The 19,321-nt window shown below is 70.9% G+C and overlaps 4 protein-coding genes across 4 annotated transcripts in view; 1 reads left to right on the top strand and 3 right to left on the bottom strand.

The window, feature by feature from the left end:
* On the bottom strand, positions 1-957 carry AURANDRAFT_28594 (hypothetical protein; the record flags this gene model as incomplete). Its single annotated transcript, XM_009040178.1, has 1 exon — positions 1-957. A coding segment is annotated over one exon (957 nt), but the record flags the coding sequence as incomplete, so codon positions are not given.
* Positions 958-2,429: 1,472 nt separating this feature from the next.
* On the bottom strand, positions 2,430-5,965 carry AURANDRAFT_54097 (hypothetical protein; the record flags this gene model as incomplete). Its single annotated transcript, XM_009040177.1, has 3 exons — positions 2,430-3,001; positions 3,202-3,642; positions 3,837-5,965. The coding sequence occupies 3 exons, from the start codon at positions 5,963-5,965 to the stop codon at positions 2,461-2,463; spliced, it is 3,111 nt and encodes a 1,036-aa protein (XP_009038425.1).
* A 1,959-nt stretch (positions 5,966-7,924) lies between these two features.
* AURANDRAFT_65286 (hypothetical protein) lies at positions 7,925-14,714 on the bottom strand (the record flags this gene model as incomplete). The annotated part of the gene is made up of 6 exons (XM_009040176.1): positions 7,925-8,674; positions 8,713-9,054; positions 9,183-12,419; positions 12,588-13,969; positions 14,098-14,329; positions 14,676-14,714. 6 exons carry the CDS (start codon positions 14,712-14,714, stop codon positions 7,925-7,927), a joined length of 5,982 nt encoding a protein of 1,993 aa, XP_009038424.1.
* A 436-nt stretch (positions 14,715-15,150) lies between these two features.
* AURANDRAFT_65285 (hypothetical protein) overlaps positions 15,151-19,321 on the top strand; it is a gene marked incomplete at both ends in the record, with an annotated part of 8,399 nt that continues 4,228 nt past the window's right edge. Inside the window, 2 exons of the mRNA XM_009040382.1 lie at positions 15,151-16,916; positions 18,155-19,262. Of these exons, the coding sequence (XP_009038630.1) occupies positions 15,151-16,916; positions 18,155-19,262 (2,874 nt within the window). The remainder of the gene's footprint in view (positions 16,917-18,154; positions 19,263-19,321) is intronic.

Below are 19,321 nucleotides of genomic sequence, written 5' to 3'. Positions count from 1 at the left end.
CCCCCAGCTCAGGCGCACCTTGTAGCCGTTGATGCGGAGGCCCTGGAGCGTCGAGATCGCGGCCTCGGCGTTCTTCCGGTGCACGAAGCCGACGAAGCCGCAGCCCCGGCCCGGCGGGATGCGGATGTAGGCGATGTCGCCCAACAGCCCGAAGTGGTGGCGGAGCATGTCCGGGCTCACGGACTCGTCGAGGCCGCCGACGAAGACGCACGTGTTCTCGCCCTCCTCCGTCGCCTTCGGCGCGTGCAACCGGCTCGGGTCGTACATCTGCTGCTGCTGGTTCATCTTCGCCTCGCGCTCGCGCTCCTCGCGCGTCGTCGCGAGCGTGCAGCGGATGGCGCGCTCGCCGACGTACTGGCCGTGCATCTCGTTCATCGCGGAGTCGCGCTCGGCCTCGGAGCCGAACTTGATGAACCCAAAGCCCTTGGAGAGGCCCGTGGACATGTCGATGACGAGCTTCGTGCTGAGGATGCTCCGGTACTTCTTCGCGAAGGCGCCGTGGAGCTGCTGCTCCGTGACCGTGTAGTCCAGGTCCCCCACGAAGATGGACCAGTCCGCCTGCGGCGGCGGCCCCGAGTAGCCCACGGGGTGCATCGTGCCCGCGCCGTAGGGCGTGCCCCCCTTGGGCTTCGCGGCCGCCGTGCCGTGGCCGCCGCCCCAGCGCAGCACGCACTTGAAGGGCGTGCCGGGGATGGGCTTGTCCTCGTAGAGCCGCAGCACCTCCGCCGCGTCCGCGTGGCTCTCGAATTCCAAAAACCCGTAGCCCGCGGCCGTGCCCGTGGCGCGGTCCCGCATGATCTTCACGTTGAAGCGCTTGTTGCACTCGGCGTAGATGGACCGCATGTACTCCTCGGTCCAGTCCGGCTGGACTTCGCCCACCCACAGGCTCTTGACGTCGTCGAGCGTGCCGACGGGCGCGCGCGGCGGCAGGCCCAGGGGCGGCGGCGGCGCGTTCATGGGCATCTGGTTGTGGAACCCCATGCCCGGCTGCGGGCCGCCGTAGCCCATCTGGGGCGGCGGCGCGCCGTAGCCGCCGCCGCCGTAGCCCATCTGCGGCGGCGGCGCGCCGTAGCCCATCTGCGGCGGCGGCGCGCCGTAGCCGCCGCCGTAGCCGCCGCCGTACATGGTACCGGCGCTTTGCGGGAAAGCGAGCGAGCGGCGAGGGGACCGAGAGCGCGGTGCGCGAGTGGGCGCGCAAGACGACGCGCTCGGCGGCGAGCTCGATCTCGAGGCATGCAAGGTAGATGAGGCGGTCGAGGTGCAGCCCTCCTTTCCCCTCGATTTCGTCGTCGGCTCCGCCGGGGCAGCAATCGCATTCGCCCCTGCCCGGCGCGGGCCGCAGGTGGGCCTGATGGACGACCCGTCGCGGACCTTCGCGAGTCCGCGGTGGCCGAGCTCCGTGCTCGTCTTCCGGCGCTTCGCGTCGCTCGACATCCACGAGTGGGGCCACCTGCTGCCGGCGTCGGAGCGGCGCACGGCCTTCGCCGTCCTCGAGTGCCACGCGCGGTCGCCGCGGCTCGCGGCCGTGCCCAAGGACCTGATACTCCGGCACGTGCTGCCCTACGTGCTCGACGGCGGCGCCGACGACCGCGCGGGCGCGGCCGAGCGCTTCGAGCGGCTGCTGGAGACGGAGGCGGTGCTCGGCGCGCAGGCCGAGGCCGCGCGGCGGGCCCACGGGAGCCTGGCGAGCCCCTGGTGGACGCGCTACCGGCGCGCCGTCGTCGACTCGCTCCACGGCCTCGCGGAGAAGTGCGACCTGGACCTGTCGGTCGCGCACCACGCGGTGCGCCTCATCGATCTGTTGTGGCTGTTGCCGAACGCGCGCGACGACGCGCTGCGCTGGGTCGCGCGGACCATGCGCGAGCACGCGGCCTACCTCTGCGTGGCGGCGCTGCGCGCGTCGGCGCGCCTGCACCGCGCGCCCGTGCCCGACGACGGCGCGTTCGCGCGCCACGTGCCGGACCTCTTCAGCAAGCAGTGCCAGAACTCGGACTGGCGGACCTGCGAGCGCTACATCGACCTGCACCTGGGCTGGCGCGTGCTCTGCGTCACGCCCCTCCACTGCCTCCAGCACTTCATCGCGCTCAAGCCGCTCTACGCGCGCGCGGCGGGCGACGCCGAGGGCCCGCGCGACTTCCACCGCGACGCGCCCGTGACGCCGGACAAGTTCGACCGGCTCTACCTCTACGTCCAGAAGTGGTGCGCCTTCTTCTGCTCTTTGTGCCTCCAGCACCACAAGTTCTCCGCCATCCAGCCGTCGCTCCTCGCGTCCGCGATCCTCCACGTCGCGCGGCTGAACCTGAAGCTGTCGCCGCCCTGGCGGCCGGAGCTCGAGGCCATGACGCACCACTCCGAGGACGCCATCCAGCCGACGGCGAGCGAAATCCTCCGGCTCTACCACGACGAGTTCCCCCAGTTCGGGCGGCCCTAGGGTCCGACGGTGCGCTTACTACGGGGCTCCTAGAACAGCTTGAGCCGCACGTAGGGCAGGTCGACCTCCTCGCAGTCGTCGTCCTGGAGCATGACCTCGAGGACGAGGTACTTGCGGTTCGGCGCGACGGGCTTCTTCGTGACCTCGGCGATGATGTCCGTGATCTTCATGGGCATGCGGAGCTTGACCTTCTTCGCGGACGCGAACGACGAGAAGAGGATGGACACGCCGTAGGACAGCATGGACAGCTCGCAGCCGAACTCGTCCTCGAAGTGCGCCACGAGCGCCTTGAGCGTCAGGTCCGCGCCGTCGAGCTCGATGCAGTCCCAGGGCGTGTGCTTCCACTCCTCGCCGCCGCGGCGCCCGCCGGGGATCTTGGCCGCGGTCGTCGCCGGCGCGTTGGGCTCGGAGATGGCGAAGAGGGGCAGCGCCAGGTTCGCGAAGGCGCACTTGTAGGCCTCGAGGGGCTTGCCCTGGAGCACCTTGACGAGCTCGAGGCACGCCAAACCCGCGACGAGCGCCGTCGTCGTCGCGATGGCCGGGATGATCTTGCCCGCGATGAGCCGCGACCTGGGCAGCACAAGGGTGATTCAACGTCGCTTCAACGTGAGTGTTCCGCGCGCGCGCGTTCCGGAAAAAGCGCCCACGCGTCGAGACCGCTCCGAGAGATGATCGCTCGTCCAAAAATCAGCCAAAACGAGTGGAAACCGGCCGAGAGAGGAGCCTTTGAAGTTGGGAATTTCGCTCTCTTTTGCTGCCCTGGCCGCGACTGGTGCACGTCGGCCTCGGGGATCTTGTAGTTGCGCGCCCGCAGGTTCGAGCACGCGGCGACGAAGGCCATGTGGGCGTCGTCGTCCTTGTCGAAGTCGCAGGGCACGAGCTTCATGCCCGCGAGCGACGCGGCCGCGGGCAGAGCCTTGATCAGCGCGGCGCAGTCGGCGTCGACGTCGCCGCCGGCGACCTCTTCCTTGGCCTTCTTCTCCTCCGCTTCGTTGGCGGAGATCTTGACGCCGTCGCGCGGCGAGAAGTCGGGGACGATGACGCGGTCCAACGCCGCCTTGTAGAAGGCCGCGTCGTAGGTCGCGAGGGTCGAGTTGATGCCGTAGTTCGACGCCCGGAGCGCCGCCGCGGCCTTGACGTAGTCGAGGTGGAGCGCGTCGTTGGCGTCGAAGGCGCACGTGGCCGGCGCGCGCTTCGCGCCCGACCAGAACCTGGGCAGGACAAGAGTGCGAAATTCCCAACTTCAAAGGCTCCTAGCTCGGCCGGTTTCCACTCGTTTCGGCTGATTTTTGGACGAGCGATCATCTCTCGGAACGGTCTCGACGCGTGGATGCTTTTTCCAGAACGCGCGCGCGCGGAACACTCACATTGAAGCGACGTTGAATCACTCTTGTCCTGCCCTGACCAGAACGGCGCGCCGCCCGCCGTGACCTGGTCCTCGGGGAAGTTGTGGAGCAGCTGCGCGATGGAGTTGTGGAAGCAGTCCTCGAACTGGAGCCGCGCCCAGACGACGCAGTCCTCGTAGGTCGTCGGCCGGGCGTCCACGAGCGCCGTCTTCACGCGGGCCGCGACCTCCAATTTCGTGTTCGGCTGCGCGTCGAGCGCTTTCTCGAAGCCCGCGTTGCCCTGCGCGAGGAACATGTTGACGTCGTCGGCGCCCTGCTTGAAGGCGCCCTCGAACCAGTCGCGCGCCCACTGGAGCGTGTGCTCGATCTTGTTGGGGAAGTTCTTCAACGTGCACACGGGTATGGACTTCTCCGGCGGATCGCGACTCGCGCCGTAGTGCTCCGTGAGGCCCGGCACGACGACCTGCGTGTTGCCCTTCGTGCCCAGGGTCCCGGACTCGAACATGGGCAGGTGGTAGAAGAGGCACTTGGAGTCGACGTAGAGCCGCGCGTCGACGTTGTCGAGCGCCGTGCACACGCCCGTTAAACTCGCGAAGAACGCGTCGTCGAAGACGTCCTCGGAGTCCGGGCCGACGCGCAGCTCGAGGGGCGTCACGTTGATCTCGGGCCGCAGGGCCCGCGCCGCCGCCGCCGCCGTCGTCGACTTGGCCTCGCCGATGTCGGACGCGCGGAAGAGGAGCTGGCGCGACAGATTCGACTTTTCGATGCGGTCCATGTCCGTCACCGTCACGGACCCCCCGGCGCCGGCGCCCACGCCCAGGAGCGCCCAGTTCTTGAGCATCTCGCAGCCGATGGCGCCGGCGCCCACGAGGAAGAGCTTGGCGTTCTTGAGCTTGCCCAGGACGTCGTCTCCGAAGACGACGCGCGCGGAATCGTCGCGGTCGCCGCGCGGCGGCGACGCGGCCTCCGGCAGGCTCTCGAGGGCGTCGAAGTAGAACCACTGGCTCACGGGCGTGAACTTGGCGCTGCAGGCCTTGAGCACCTCCTGGCCCGCGACGCCGCCGAGGAACGCGGCCACCGGCGACACGTCGCCCGCGGCGGTCCGCGCGAGCGCCTCCGCGAAGCCCCGCGCGCCCTCCTCGCCGTCGGCGACGGCGAAGGTCGACGCGTACACTTCGCCGACGGCCGCCGCCGCCGCGGGCCCGGGGAAGGCGCCGCCGTGGGCCGACCGCCAGGACCGCAACGCGCGGAACGCGCCGTGCAACGTCGCCGGCCGCGCGAATTTCCCGAAATCCGGCGTGAGGAACTCGCCGGGGTTCTCGAACTTCGACGCGAGGGACGCGTGGGCGACCGTGCCCGGCTGCTTCTTGTGGCTCGCGTAGCCGCTGCCCACGTAGGGCCGCGCGAGCTTCGTGCCGTCGCAGTCGATCTCGTACGCGTAGGGCGACGTGACCCGAACGACCTCGAACTCGCGATCATTCAACTCCTCGGCGCCGACGCAGGACGCGATCTGGACCACGTCGCCCTCGTTCATGCCGTGGCGCTGCTCGTCCGTGACCGTGACCAACGCCGGCTGGCTTTGGGTGACGGAAGCGACGAGGCACGACGCGCCCGCTTCCCCGTCGACGTCCGTCACGGCCCAGGCGTCCCCGAAGTCGCAGAAGAGGGCGCAGCAGACGCCGCGGCACTCGGCGGCGACGAAGCACGCGCCCGCCTGGCGGCACGCGCCGTCCGCCGCGACGAGCTCCGCGTCGCTGGAAGCGTCGCAGTGGACGACGCACGAGAAGCCCGCGACGCGCGCGGCCCACTCGGCCGCGTCGCCGGAGTGGAGGTCGCCGGCGTTGCTGCCGTTGCCGCCGGCGCCCATGACGGACACGGCGACGTAGGGGTTGAGCTCCGCGAGCGCTTTCGCGCACGCGTCGGCGCGCGTCGCGGTCCCGACGTGCGCGGGCGCGACGTAGGGCGACCCGCCGACGTCGTACCACGTCGCCGGCGTCGGGTCGAAGAGGGTCACGGCCTTGACGCCGGCGAGGATCACGTTCTTGGCGACCTCGCAGCCGACGCCGTTGAGGCCGCAGACGAGCACGCTGCTCGCCGACATCTTCGCCTGGCCTTCGCGCCCAAGGACGTAGAGCTGGCGGGAGTACAAGCCCTCGTCGATCTTGGTCGTGTTCTCGTCGACCTCCATGGAGGACATGGTGGATTTGAACTCGCGGGCGCTTGGCGGCGTCGAGGGTGCACGACGAGCTGTCTGGCGCCGCGGCGAGGTTCTCCTCGGACACAAGCATCGCCTGACCTCGGAGAGCGCCGCGGCCGATGGGTCGACGGCGCGGCGCTGTTTCGCCGTAGCCAAACGCCCTGCCTCGCGTCGCTGAGGTTCCTGGGCGCCGCATCGATCGCAGCAAGTCGGGAGATCAAAATATGGCCCTCTTTGGGCCGGAGTGGGACGCGAAGGAGACGCGCGACATCTACAAAGTCCACGGCGCCGTGCTGCGCATCCTCGAGACGAAGCAGTGGACCGTGCCCACCGCCATGCTCGACTGGACCGAGGACGCGTTTAAGGCTCGCTTTGGCGACGCGCCGCGCCGCACGGAGGTGACCGTGCGCTTGAGGCACGAATCGAAGCCGGACGAGCTCTTCGTGCGCTTCAGCGAGCACATCGACGCGGAGAGCTACGCCGGTTACGTGCGCGACATGCGGCGGAGCGGGTTCGCTCGCGCGTGGCTCGTGGGCAAGCACGTGCAGGAGGACTCGGAGCTGCACGCGCAGCTCACGGAGACCGGCAAGAAGTATCGAGTGTTTCGTGAGAGCTACATCCTCGAGAAGGCGGAGGAGTTCTCGCCTCGGGCGGACGACTCCGACGACGAGGTCGTCTTCCTGGGCGCGAGCACGACGGAGGAGCTCGCGCGCGCGAACCTCTCGGAGGCGAAAGCGCGGGGCGAGATCGAGGACCTCACGGTTATGCCGAAAATCCCGAAGAAGAAGCGGGCGTCGGACGCCTCGGCGGAGACCGGTGCCAAGCGACCGAAGCCGTCGGCGCCGCCGCCCGCGCCCAAGGCCCAGCCGCCCGCGCCGAAGGCCCCGGCGCCCGCGCCGAGCGCTTCGTCGCCCTTGCCGCCGATCGACCTCACGATGTGGTCCTGTACGTCGTGCACGTTTGCCTACAACAAAGCCGACGACGCGACGTGCGATGTGTGCGACGCGGCGCGGCCCGCCGGCGAGGGCGACGCCGCGCGCGCGCCCGCCGCGCCCGCGCCGCCCGCCGCGCCCGCCGCGCCGCCCGCCGCGGCCGCGCCGCGGCCCGCGAGGCGCGCCCCGAAGGTCGCGAAGAAGGCGCTGGCCGCCGCCGCGGCCGTCAAGGGCGAGCCGCGCGCCGCGCGCGCCGAGCCGCGCGCCGCGCCCGAGCCCGCCGACGACGAGCGGAGCACGGCCGTGACCGCGGACGAGGAGCGGTCCTCGAACGCGTCGTTTCGGCCGCGGACCGCGACGGAGGCGCTCTTTGGCGAGTCGGACAGCGAGGAGGAGCGGGAGTTCCAGTTCGACGAGGAGAAGGAGGGCGGCGAGTCGGACGGCGAGGAGGAGTTCCAGTTCGACGACGACGACGAGGGTCTCGAGTGCGAGCCGCGGCGGCGCAACCTCGAGTGCAAGCCGCGGCGGCGCGACCTCGAGTGCAAGCCGCGGGGCCTCGAGTGCAAGCCCAAGAAGCGGCAGCGCGCCGAGTCGAGCGGCGACGAGTGCGCGCCGGGCTTCAAGCCCAAGTCCGCGCCGTTCGAGGCGTGCGCGCCGGGCTTCGAGTGGGTCAGGATGTCCGACGTGCGCGCGGACCTGCGGTGCCAGCTCCTGGTCGAGGAAAAATGGTACGACGGCCGGCTGCTTCGGCCCCGCGGCGACCCGCCCCGCGTCGTGAGGTTCGCCTACGCGGGCGCGTGGGCGGGCATGAGCCAGGACGTCGACCTGCCCGACGAGCTCGGCTGCCTCCGCATGCCCGCGCGGACGGCGACGGGCCCGCGGCCCGGCCGCTGGGCGTCCGTCGACTAACTTGACTCAGTTGAACGGTCCGAGCCTCTCAGAGTCTAGATCTGCGGCACTGGCATCTGCCAGTGAGGAAACTTGAACCCGATCTCTTTCTTAGTGCGACCGGGCGTGCTCAGAAGCCGAGACTCTTGAGCATGGCCTCGTTGCGCGCCATGCGCTCCCGCCGCTGGATCTCGTACTCCGAGAGCTCGAGCTCGACGTCCGGGAGCGCGTCCTTCGCGCCGCCCGCGCGCTTGCGCTCGAAGGCGACGCCGCGGCGGTAGAGGTTCGCGGCGACGAAGCCGCCGTCGGCGAGCTCGACGACGTGGCCACTGTGGACGAGCGTGCCGAGGACGTGGCCGAGGGCGACCTTGGCGAGCGACGGCCGGATCTCCCAGACGCCGTTCGCGACGCGGCCGAGGTAGGGCTTGTCGGCGACATGCGCAAAGTGCTCGCGCTCGTAGTAGTCCGTCTCGACGGCGGCGCGGCCCCAGTAGAGGCGCCGGTCGTCGACCTCGGGCGGCGGCGACAGCGGCGTGAGGCCGTCGGCCGACGTCGGCGGCGGCGACGCCGCGGCCGCGGCCGGCGGCGTCGCCGCGGGCGCCGCGGGCGCGGGCAGCGGCGGCGGCGACGCCGTGCCGGCGACGACGGGCGCCGGCGCGACGACGGGCGCGGCGACGGGCGCCGGCGCGGCGGGCGGCGGCGCCGGCGCGACGGCCGGCGCCGGCGCGGCGGGCGGCGCGGCGGCGAAGCCGTTGGCCGCGACGTCGGCCGCGGGCGGCGCGGCGGCCGGCGGCGCGTCGACGTCCATGGGCTCGGGCTTGACCTCCGGCTCGACGGGCTTGACCTTGGGCTCGGAGCGGAGGCGGTACTCGTCGGCGGTCTGCTTGCGCTTGACGACGGCGGCGCGAAGGCGTCGACGTGGGCCTGGCGGCTGATGGACGAGAGGAGCTGCTCGAAGCGGAGCGCGTTCTCGACGGGGTGCTTGCCCCCGGCGGAGAACGCCGGCAGGTCCGCGCCGCGCTTCTTGCGCGCCTTGCCCCCCGGCGCCCAGTCGCCGTCGCTGTCGTCGTCGTAGTCGTCGTCGTCGTCGCGGGGCCGCTTCGGCGCGGGGCCCTTGGCCGCGGCCGCCGCCGCGGGCGCGGGCGCGGGCGCCGCGTCCGGGTCGCGCGCGGACCGCGCGAGCGCCGACTTCTCGAAGAGGGCCAGCAGCTTCTTCGCCGCGGACGCGCAGGGGTTCTTGGGGTCCGCGTTGAAGAGCACCTGGGCAGGACAAGGGTGATTCAACGTCGCTTCAACGTGAGTGTTCCGCGCGCGCTCGTTCCGGAAAAAGCATCCATGCTTCGAGACCGTTCCGAGAGATGATCGCTCGTCCAAAAATCAGCCGAAACGAGTGGAAAACGGCCGAGATATGAGGCTTTGAAGTTTGGAATTTCGCTCTCTTGTCCTGCCCCGAAGAGCACGGCGTTCGTGAACGTGAGGCGGATGTCCGCGGCGGCGCGGCGGCGGAGCCGCTTGGCGACGGCCGCGTCCCGCTGGCGCGGCGTCAAGCCCTCGTCGTCGTCCGAGGCGTCGTCGTAGAAGCCCCGGGCGATGCGGTCGTCGACGGTGCCGAGGTCCATGGGCTGCTTGACGACCTCGTGGTAGTCGACCAGACCCAACGCCTCGGAATCGACGGGCGAGATGAACCACTGGAAGTAGTCCTCGGCGACCAATTGCTGGATGGCGTCGCCGGCCTCGCGGGCGGCTTTCGAGGCTTCGACGTAGCGCACGCGCTCCGTCGATAGGTCGAGCCACTCGGACGAGCCGTCGTCGTAGAGCACCAAATGCTCCGAAGCCAGCGAGTGCGCGCCCGCGGGCGGCGCCTCGTCGAACAGCCGGTCGCGCTGCTTCGCGGCGACGATGGCGCCCTCGTAGAAGAGCTTGTCCATGGGCCAGTAGATCATGACGAGCTCGTGGATCAAACGGTCGCGGTCCAACTCCGGGAACGCGACGCACGGCGCCGCGGCGGCCACGCCCTTGAAGCACTCCCGCGCGGAGAGGAACCGCCCCGCGTTCGTCTCGCGGCCGCCGTCGTCGTCGAAGTCGCAGCGCCAGCGGCCGTCGGCGCCGCCGTAGGCGACGACGCGGCCCACGGCGGCGTCGTGGACGACGGGCCGCCCGACCCAGTCGTGGTCGTCGCGCCAGCCCGCGGCCGGCGGGCCGTCGAGGGGCGCCCGCAGGTCCGGCGGGCTGAGCTTCGCGAGCACCAGGGCCCGCAGGCCCGCCTCCGCGCGGCCGTGGCGCGCGACCGCGGGGATTTCGGGATCCTCGAAGTCCGCCGCGGCGACGTCGGCCGACAGGTCGGCCCACGCGCGCCGCGCCTTGCCCGAGCGCAGCAGCGACGCCAGGCCGTCGCGCGTCGCGCGGTAGGGCGCGTCCTTGAAGGCCGTGCACTTGGCGTCGAGCTTCTTGGCGCGCTCGTTGATCGCGACCGCGGAGCAGAGCTCCGGCCAGTCGACCCCCAGCGCGCGCTGCTCGCCCTCCTGGTTCGCGCCCGAGTCCTCGCCCGTCTCCAGGGCCCAAGCCACAACATCCGCCGCCGTCGACGGCTTCTCCTTGTAGGACTTGCGCACGCCCTGCGTCGCCGCGCGGCGCGGCCGGGCCGCGCCCGTCGCGCCCAAATTCAGCGGCGGCGCCTCGTTCTCGAGCTGCTCGATGATGGACCGCGCCCCCGGCGACTTGGGCGTCATCACGGGCGCCGCGCCGTCGTCGCCGTCGGCGGGCGCCTCGATCTTGGGCCGCTTCACCGGCGAGTCGCCGGAGACCAAGGTCGACCAGTCCAAGTCGACGAAGAGCGACCGCGCCGCGCGCGCCGCGGCCAAACGCGCGTCGCGGCGGCTCGCGCCGAGCTGCTCCGCGGCCTCGACGGCGCGGTCGCGCACGGTCTTGGCCGCGCGCTTGCGCTCCTCGTCGAGGCGGGCTTTTTCTTCGACGGCTTTCGTCGCGTAGCCGTCGCGCTCCGAGGCCTCGAGCGCCTCCCAGCGGCGGTGGAGCTCCGCCGTGATGGCGCCGCGGTTCAAAGGCTTGCACTTGCGCAGCTCCTCGGCGGGGCACTTGGAGTAGGCGAACTGGAACTGGGACGTGTCCAACACGACGTCGCCGACCTTGACGGCGTCGGGGTTCCCCTCGAAGTAGCGCCGCACGTCGGGCCGGCTCCGCAACTGCGTGCCGTCGGGCGGGTAGTAGTAGGCGTCGACCTTGTCGCCCGACCGCCGCGGCACGAGCTCGCGGTACCAGCCGGGCGCGGGATCGTCGTTGAGCGAGTGGCCGTCCATCGTGGCCGCGACGGCGTCCTTCGTGTGGTCGTGCTTGAAGAGCGCGAAGGCGGACCGCGGCTGCTTGAGGTCGCCCCGCAGATCGTCGAGGGCCGCCGACGCCGCCGTGAAGCACGCGTCCGCGATCATCGCGGCCTTCTCCGCGTCCTCCTCCGACACCGCCTGGCTCTCCAAATCCGCCTGGGAGTCGGCGTCCTCGTCGCCCGCCTGCTTCGGCTTCTTCTCCGGCGACTTGTCCGGCGGCAGGCAGCGCACGCCGCGCCGCGGGGGCCGCCAGGGCGCGTAGGGCCTCGCGTGCTTCGCGTCGGACGCGACCGCGGCGTCGTAGCCCGGCGGCTTCTTGGGCACGAAGGCCGCGGGCTTCTCGTCGCCGGAGGCGTCGCTCTGCCAGGCGCCGCCGTCGTCGCCGGCGAGGCGCGGCGCGTAGCCCGACCCGCTCTCGTAGACCTCGCCGTCGTCGACGAGCTGCTTGAGCGCCGCTTCCACGAGCGCCGCGCTTAAATTCACGTCCTCCAAATCCTCGTCGTAGTCGTCGTCGTCGCCGTCGGCGTCCAACCCGAGGACGTCGCCGCGGCTCAGGCGCCCGGCGAGCTCGCGGCACTTCTTGGCGATGTCGCGCGCCTTCGCGCGCGACGCGCCCGTCTCGACGCACAACTCGCTCAGCGCGCGCCGCGCGAGCGCGACGCGCGCGCCGTCGTCGCGCGACTTCGTCGAGCCCGGCGCCGCCTCGCAGAAGCCGCGGTTCATGGCCGCCTGGGCCGCCGCGCGCCGCGGCACGGTCACGAGCGCGGCGTGGTCCGCGGGCGGCGCGGGCCGTTTGGGCTTCGGCGGCGGCGGCGCGGCCGCGCGCATCTTCTTCTTCGCGGGCTTCTTCGCGGGCTTCTTCGGCGGCGGGGGCTTGCGCGCCGCGCGCTTCGCGGCGACGGCGGCGACGCCCGCGGGGCCCCCGGAGGGGTCCGCGAGCGCGCCGACGCGCGCCGCGAGCGGAATCGACGACCGCACCTCGTGCTCCTCCAGATCCTCCTCGTCGCCGGCGAGCTCGCCGTCGAGGTAGCGGATGCGGAACAGCGCCGCGGGCTCGTCGCGGTCGTTGAAGAACTCCGACTCGGACGCGTCGAGCCAGCCGACGACCGTCGCGTTCGACGACGACGCGATGGTCCCGTCGGCGTGGAGGATCGTGCGGATGAGCGCCGCGCCGCAGAGCGGGGAGCCCGCCGTGCGGAAGTCCTCGCTCATCGCCGCGGGGCGCGCGGGCGGCGGGTGGGTCCGCTCTAAGGCGACTGCGCCGTCGAGGGTGGACGCCGACTCGGCCTCTTTAAATTGCTCCATTCGCGGCGGCGATGACAGACTTCACCAAAGCTGCTTCATAAGGTGAAGAGGAAGTTGAAGTCGCGCTGACGCCGTCCTACGCCTCGTCCTAAAAGTATATACACCCGCACCCGCGACCCTCCCTCAGGCCCACCAGCAGTACTGGCTCACGCCGGAGAAGAAGTTGAGGACGCACTCGCCGAAGTTCTGGGCGTGGTACGTGAAGTCGTCCTCGACGCCGAACGCGTAGAGCACGCGCGTGAACTCGTCCGCGATGACCCAGTCCTTGCCGTCGCCCGTGGCGAGCTTGCGGTTCCAGGACGACGACGCGTAGCCGTTTTCCCGGTCGACCTGGACGTCCTTGAAGTCGGGCGTGCCCTGCGTGCCGTTGCCCGGGGAGCACTCCCAGAGCACGTCCCAGCACGGCCAGCCGTTGCCCGCGTCCCACTTGTACATGTCGCGGACGTAGTCCGTGTAGTTGCCGCCCTTGACCATGGTGACCATGTAGTCGACGCCGTCGCCCATGTCGTGCGTCGACGTGTTCGCGAGGCCGACGCCGTACCACGCCTCCTTCTTGAAGTCGTGCTTGAAGTAGATCTCGTCGCCGACGATGGTCCACTGGAGCTCCATGGACGCGTGGGGGGCTGAAGCACATTTGTAGGAGGCCGGGGCGTTCGCGTCGTAGGCGCCGAGGAGCTCGGCCGACGCGGGCACGTAGCCCGCGAGCTGCGAGGGCGAGAGCTGCTGGATCCTCGCGCCGGGCGAGTTGCCGTTCGCGTCCCCCAGGAAGCCGCAGTCGATGGCGTTGCAGCCGACGCAGCCCGCGCAGTCGGCCTTGACGCACATGGCGCTGCAGCAGTCCGGCGACTTCTGGTCCGCGAAGTCGGGCCACTCCGCGAGGCCGCCCCCCGCGGTCCACGCGCGGTCCTTCCGCGGGTCCCGCCCCGTCGCCTCCTCGAGCCGGCGGAACATGGCGTCGCGCTGCGCCACGAGCTCCCGCTGCTCCTCGGCGCCGCCGAAGGACGGCGCGTGGTGGAGGTACGTGCCGAAGAGCCGCAGCGTGTCCCGCGCGTACGCCTCCGTGTCCAAGATGTGGGAGTGCCAGGCGGCGTCGACCTGCTTCGAGGGAACGACGGGCAGCTCCGGCTGGAGCTGCACGAGCCGCAGCATGGACCGGTAGGCGTCCACCGCGGCCTTCGCGTGCGCCTCCTCGCCCTCTTTCCCGAAGACGTGCGGGAAGTCGCGGAGCATCTTGGGCACGAACCGGTCCAGGTCGAGGTGCTCCGGGTCCCACCAGGACGCGCCGGGGCAGACGTAGTCGCCGGGCGCGACCGTCGCCACGCGCGTCGGCGCGCCCTCGCAGTTCTTCGACCGCGCCCACAGCCGCTCGACGATGGGCAGCCCCGGCGCCGTCGGGCACGAGACCTGCGCCGACAGGCACGAGTCGCCGAAGGACGCGTGGCACTTGACGCAGCGGTCGTTGGGGAAGGTGAGCACGCGGTCGCCGGCCCGCTGTAGGAAGACGGGCGACCGCCGGTAGTGGTGCTTCGCGCCTGGGCAGCAAAAGGGAGATTCAACGTCGCTTCAACGTGAGTGTTCCGCGCGTGCGCGTTCCAAAGAAAGCATCAACGCTTCGAGACCGTTCCGAGAGATGATCGCTCGTCCAAAAATCAGCCAAAACGAGTGGAAAACGGCCGAGATATGAGCCTTTGAAGTTGGGAATTTCGCTTTCTTTTGCTGCCCTGCTTCGCGCCGTTCAGCGACGGCGTGTCGTCGACGCAGGCCCGGGCGTCGCCGGGCGGCTTCGGCGGCGCGGCGGCCTTTGTCGACGGATTCCACTTCGTCGGGTCCCAGAGCGTGACCGTCTTCATGTAGAGGTAGGGGTCCGCGTAGGACTTGGACTTGTCCGGCGCCTGGGCAGGAAAAGGGTGCGAAATTCCCAACTTTGTGGAGGCTCCTCTCTCGGTCATTTTCCGCTCGTTTCCGCTGATTTTGGGACGAGCGATCATCTCTCGGAGCGCTCTCGAAGCGTGGGTGCTCTTTCCGAAACGTGCGCGCGCGGAACACTCACGTTGAAGCGACGTTGAATCACCCTTTTGCTGCCCCGTCCGGCGCGTTCGTCCAGATGGCGCGAAACGTCGCGTTGCCCGTGGTGTCGAGGGAGCCCATCTCGAATTTGTGCGTCGACGGCGTCCAGAGGAAGGACGCGTGGCCATTGAACTCCGCGGCGCTGTAGAGCGACGACGCGCAGTTCGGTACCATTTTCAGGTCCTTCGTGTGCTCGTGCACGAGGCCCATGGCCTCGCCGTCGGGGCCCGTGAAGTCGACCTGGATGGCGAGCCAGTTGCCCGTCTTGTACCTGTCGCCGACGGCGTCGATGTCGATCTTCACCGTCTCGCCGTATCTATACTGCGTCGCGTTGGCCGTGATGGTCAGGGACGGCGTCGCCTCGTTGGCCGCGACGTACTGGCCGAGGAAGAAGCCGCCGGCGACGGCGCGCGGGTCGCTGCAGATGAGCTCCTCCGTGCCCGCGTGGGCCGCGATTGCCAGGAGGAGGGCACGGGCAGCCCGCTTCACCGCAGCCTCAGCCATTGGATGCTTCTTGTTATCGACGGCGGCCTGCTACGGCAACGAAGCACGGCATGGTTTGTGGTGCCTTGACGTCGACGGAGATTCACACAACCCTCGTCACAGTGGTGTCGTCTGTCCTCGTCGTCGCTCTGCACGTGACCCCATGGCGACGAAAAAGAAGGCGGGCTCGTCGTCGTCGCCGGAGCTGCGGTGCCTGCCCGTGCCCCGCGGCGACGACAGTTCGCCGCCGCCGCCGCCCGCGCGCCTCACCAATTCGCCGCCGCTGACGAACGAGGAGCGGGAGTACCTGCGGCGCTGCGCCGAGCTGTCCGTCCAGCCGGACCCGTCGGTGCTCACGACGCTGTCGACGCGCTGGTGGTTCCTGGCGCCCAAGACCTACTTTGGGGACGGGGGCCTGCTGCCGCTCCTCGACGTCTTGGCCGAGTCGAAGACGATCACGTCGCTGACGCTCCGGTCGGACCCGAACAACTCGACGGCGGCGTCGCACGCCGCCGACGCGCGGGCCCTGGCCCAGGCCCTGCGGCGGAACACGTCGGTGACGACGTTGGACGTGAGCGCCTGCGGCTTGGACGACCTCGCCATAACAGAGCTCGCGGCCGCGCTCGGCTCGTCCGCGACCATCAAGACGGCCAAGCTCGGGTCCAACGCCTTCGGCGACGCGGGCACGGCGGCGCTCACGAAGCACCTCGGCGCGGGCAAGTGGCGCTGCAGCTGCGGCCTGCAGCGCCTCGACGTCTCGAACAACGGGCTCTACTACTCGAGCAGCCACAAGCTCGCGACGGTCCTCAGTAAGCACGGCGTCAAGATCGACGCCGTCGGCAACTACACGACGGAGGAGATCCTCAACGCCCTGACGCACGGCATGGGCTTCATCGCCGCGCTCATCGGCGCGATCCCGCTCCTGTACGACGCGTGGCACCGCGACCGCACGACGTACTGGGCCTGCCTCCTCTACCAGTTCACGCTGCTCTGCTGCTTCGGCTCGTCGACGGCGTACCACGGCTTCTTCATGCACCCGCGCATCATGCTCTGGTTCCAGCGCTTCGACCACGCGGCGATCTACCTGCTCATCGCGGGGAGCTACACGCCCCTCGTCTTCCTGGGCTGCCGGGGCCACCTCGGCGCCGCGGCCATCGTCGTCATCAACTGGATCGCGGCGTTCTGCGGCTGCTGCATCTCGGCCGCGGGCATCGGCATCTCGTCGGAGCACCTGAACCCGACGGAGATCATCATCTACGCGTCCATGGGCGCGGCGGTGCTGCCGATCATCGGCCCCGTGAAGCGGCTCTTGGCGCCCGAGGCCTTCTTCCTGCTGGCGCTCGGCGGCGCGCTCTACATCGCGGGCATCTTCTTCTTCGTCCGCGGCATGCGGCACCCTGGCTGGCACGTCGTCTGGCACATCTTCGTCATGGCCGCGGCGGCGACGCACTGGTTCTGCGTCTACCTCTACATCCTGCCGTCCATCGACTTCTCCGCCGGGGGCGGGTCCGTCATCGGCGACTACGAGCGGAGCCCGCAGTGGGACGAGGGCGCGTTCTCGCGCGAGGAGCTGAAGCAGTCCGTGGACGCGCTCATGGCGCGCTACGCCGCGTCCAAGGCCTTCCGGCCGACGCTGCCCGACGGCGTCTCGCGGTCGTCCTTCCTCGCGCTCCTCCGGGAGAACAAGGGCCGCGCGGCGAGCCTCATCCCCGAGTCGTTCTCGCGCGCGCACCTCCTCGAGCTGTTGCCGGACCTCGCCCTGGCGTCGCTCCTCTTCAACGACACGGGCCTCCTGGAGAACGCGACGCGCTTCGCCAAGGACGCGCTCCACCTCGACGAGGCCAAGAGCCTCATCGCGCGCGCGGCGGAGAAGCCCCGGTCCTACCGCGCGGCGCTCCGGAGCTTCTTCCGCGGGGAGGACGAAGCGACGTGCGACGCCGGCGACTGCGCCGAATAACTCGTTTCCAATTTACTTCTTCCCGCCCTTCTTGGGCTTGGAGCCGACGCCCGCGAGGCCGGCGTCGAGGAGCGCGCTGAGGTCCTCGCCCTTGTCCTTCTTCTTGCCCCCGGTCTTGCCGACGCCGCCCTTGGCGTTGTTGCCGCTGTCGCCCGCGCCGTTCTTGGCGAGCTCGGCCTCGTGCGCGACGCAGACGGGGAAGCACGCCTCGAACGTCGACTCCGGATGTTTCGACGCGGCGTGCGTCCGCGCGTCGACGTTCTTCTTCGTGAGCTTGAAGGACGTCGCGCAGAGCTTGCAGGCCACGTCGGCCTTCGCCGTCGCCTGCTTGCGCAGCACCATCTCGTCCCTCACGATGCCCTCCTTGGCGTCGGCGGCCTGCTGGCGCTTCTTGATGGCCTTGCCGCCGAGGGGCATGGTTGCGGTTGTGTGCGGTCGCGGTGGTGCGGGGGAGAGCGCGCTGGAGTGGTGCCGGGTGTCGGGGTCGGCGCAGGGCGGTCAACCGCGCTTGACAGCACGCTGCGGCGGTCTGTCAATCGCTAAGATCACGACAAGCTGTTTGAACTCATGTTGGCGCGCGGCGCGGGTCGCCAGCGCTCGTCGGGCGAGCGATCCCGCAGCTGTCTCCCCGCCCCGAACACCAGCGCCGTGCTCGCTAGCAATCACGGGTCATCCCGCACGAGCCGCAGACCCCACGGCGGTTTCGCCGCGCGCGCGCGCGGTTTCGCGAGAGCGCGGGGCTGCGTGCGCTCCAAAAATGATCTCGCGACCCCCCGGGCCCCCGCAACGGATCTCCAACGCATCCGAGATGACTTTGGACACTTTGCGGCCGATCGAGCACCGTCAAACGCGTCAGTATCTGGCTTCAACGTCTTGGGAACTCGATTGTTGAAGCAGAGGCGCGAGACTCAGGCCCAAACACCGAGCAAGTCGTCAAAGCGTCCCGATCGGGCTCAACTCGCCTCTTCGCAATTAAGTCTGCAAACTGACTTGACGACGACGCCATGTACCCCGGGTGGGGTCAGAACGGCCGGGGACCTCCCCAGTACCCTCAGGGGGTCCCGGGGGTGGGTCGGGGCGCGCCGGTCCAGGTGCCCGCGGGCTGGCCCCGCGGCCTGCCGCCCCAGCAGCTGCTCCAGCTCCAGCAGCAGATGTTCGTCTTCCAGGGCCAGCAGCCGCCGCGGGGCTTCCTCCCGCCCATGCAGCTGAGCGCGGGCATGCTCCAGATGCCCCCCCACTACTACGCGGCCGCCGCCGCGCCCGCCGCGCCGATCCCGATCGCGCCGCGGCCGGCCGCGCGGCCCGTGCCCGCCGCCGCCATCGGCCAGTACCCCTTCAACCCGGCGCTCCTCGCCGGCGCGACCTTCCGGCCCGCGGCGCCGCCGTCGAGCGACGGCGACGACGACGAGGGCCGTTGGTCGCCGTTCGAACAGGGCGAGGCGCAGGGCTTCTCGCTCGCGGCCCTCGGCGGCGCCGCGCCGGCGGCGCCGGCGCCGGCGCCGGCGAAGCTCTTCGCCGTGCGCCTCAAGGTCGACGGCCAGCGCCTGCGGGGCCACCCGTGGCAGGTCCGCGACGACGTCGACGCGCCCGCGGCGCCGGCGCCGCCGCCGCCGGCCGCGGCCGCGGCGCCGCTCCTCCCCCCGACCCCCGGCGCGCCGCCGCCGCCGGCGCTGCCGCCGACGCCGCCGGCGCAGCTCTACTACGACGGCACGGACCGGCCCTGCAGCCCGCTGCCGCCGCCCGACGTGCCGCCGCCGTATTTGCCCGCGACGTCCGCGCTCATCCGCCTCGACGCGCTGCGCGCGGCGGCGCGCTGGGCGTCGGCGGGCCGGCCGGCGCCCGTGCAGATCGACCGGGCGAACCTCAAGGGGCTGAACTCGAACCAGGCGAGCGACACGTGCGTCGCCGCGCTGGCCCGCTACGTCGAGGCCTGCGGCGGCTCCGCGGACTTGATCGACGGCTGGACGGCGACCGTCGAGGTGCGCAAGGAGGGCAACACGGCGGGCACCTACGACGTCTACTACTTCGACCCCCTGGGCCGGCGCTACCGGTCGCGGGCCGAGGTCGCGCGCGCGTTCGCGTTGGCCGCGCCCGCGCGCGCGCCCAAGGTCCCCGGGGCCAAGGGCCCGGCGAACTTCGGCTTCGGCCGCACGAAGAAGGCGCGGCGGCGCGCGGCCCACGCGCGGCGCTTCGCGGCGCTGACCGTGAACTTCCGCAAGTCGTTGGCGAACACCCTCGACGACGCGAAGCGCAAGGACGAGGGCGGCGGCGCCGGCGACGACGAGGAGCGGTCCAAGCCCGCGCCGGGCGAGTCGCGCGTGGACCGCCTAACCGCCAAGCTCGCGGACCAGCGGCAGAAGGAGGCCGCGGCGAAGCA

This window comes from Aureococcus anophagefferens (assembly GCF_000186865.1).
Source record: "Aureococcus anophagefferens unplaced genomic scaffold AURANscaffold_14, whole genome shotgun sequence".
NCBI classification, from domain to species: Eukaryota; class Pelagophyceae; order Pelagomonadales; family Pelagomonadaceae; genus Aureococcus; species Aureococcus anophagefferens.
The sequence above is the reverse complement of the archived record's forward strand: the minus strand, read 5'-3'. Positions and strand labels throughout refer to the sequence as shown.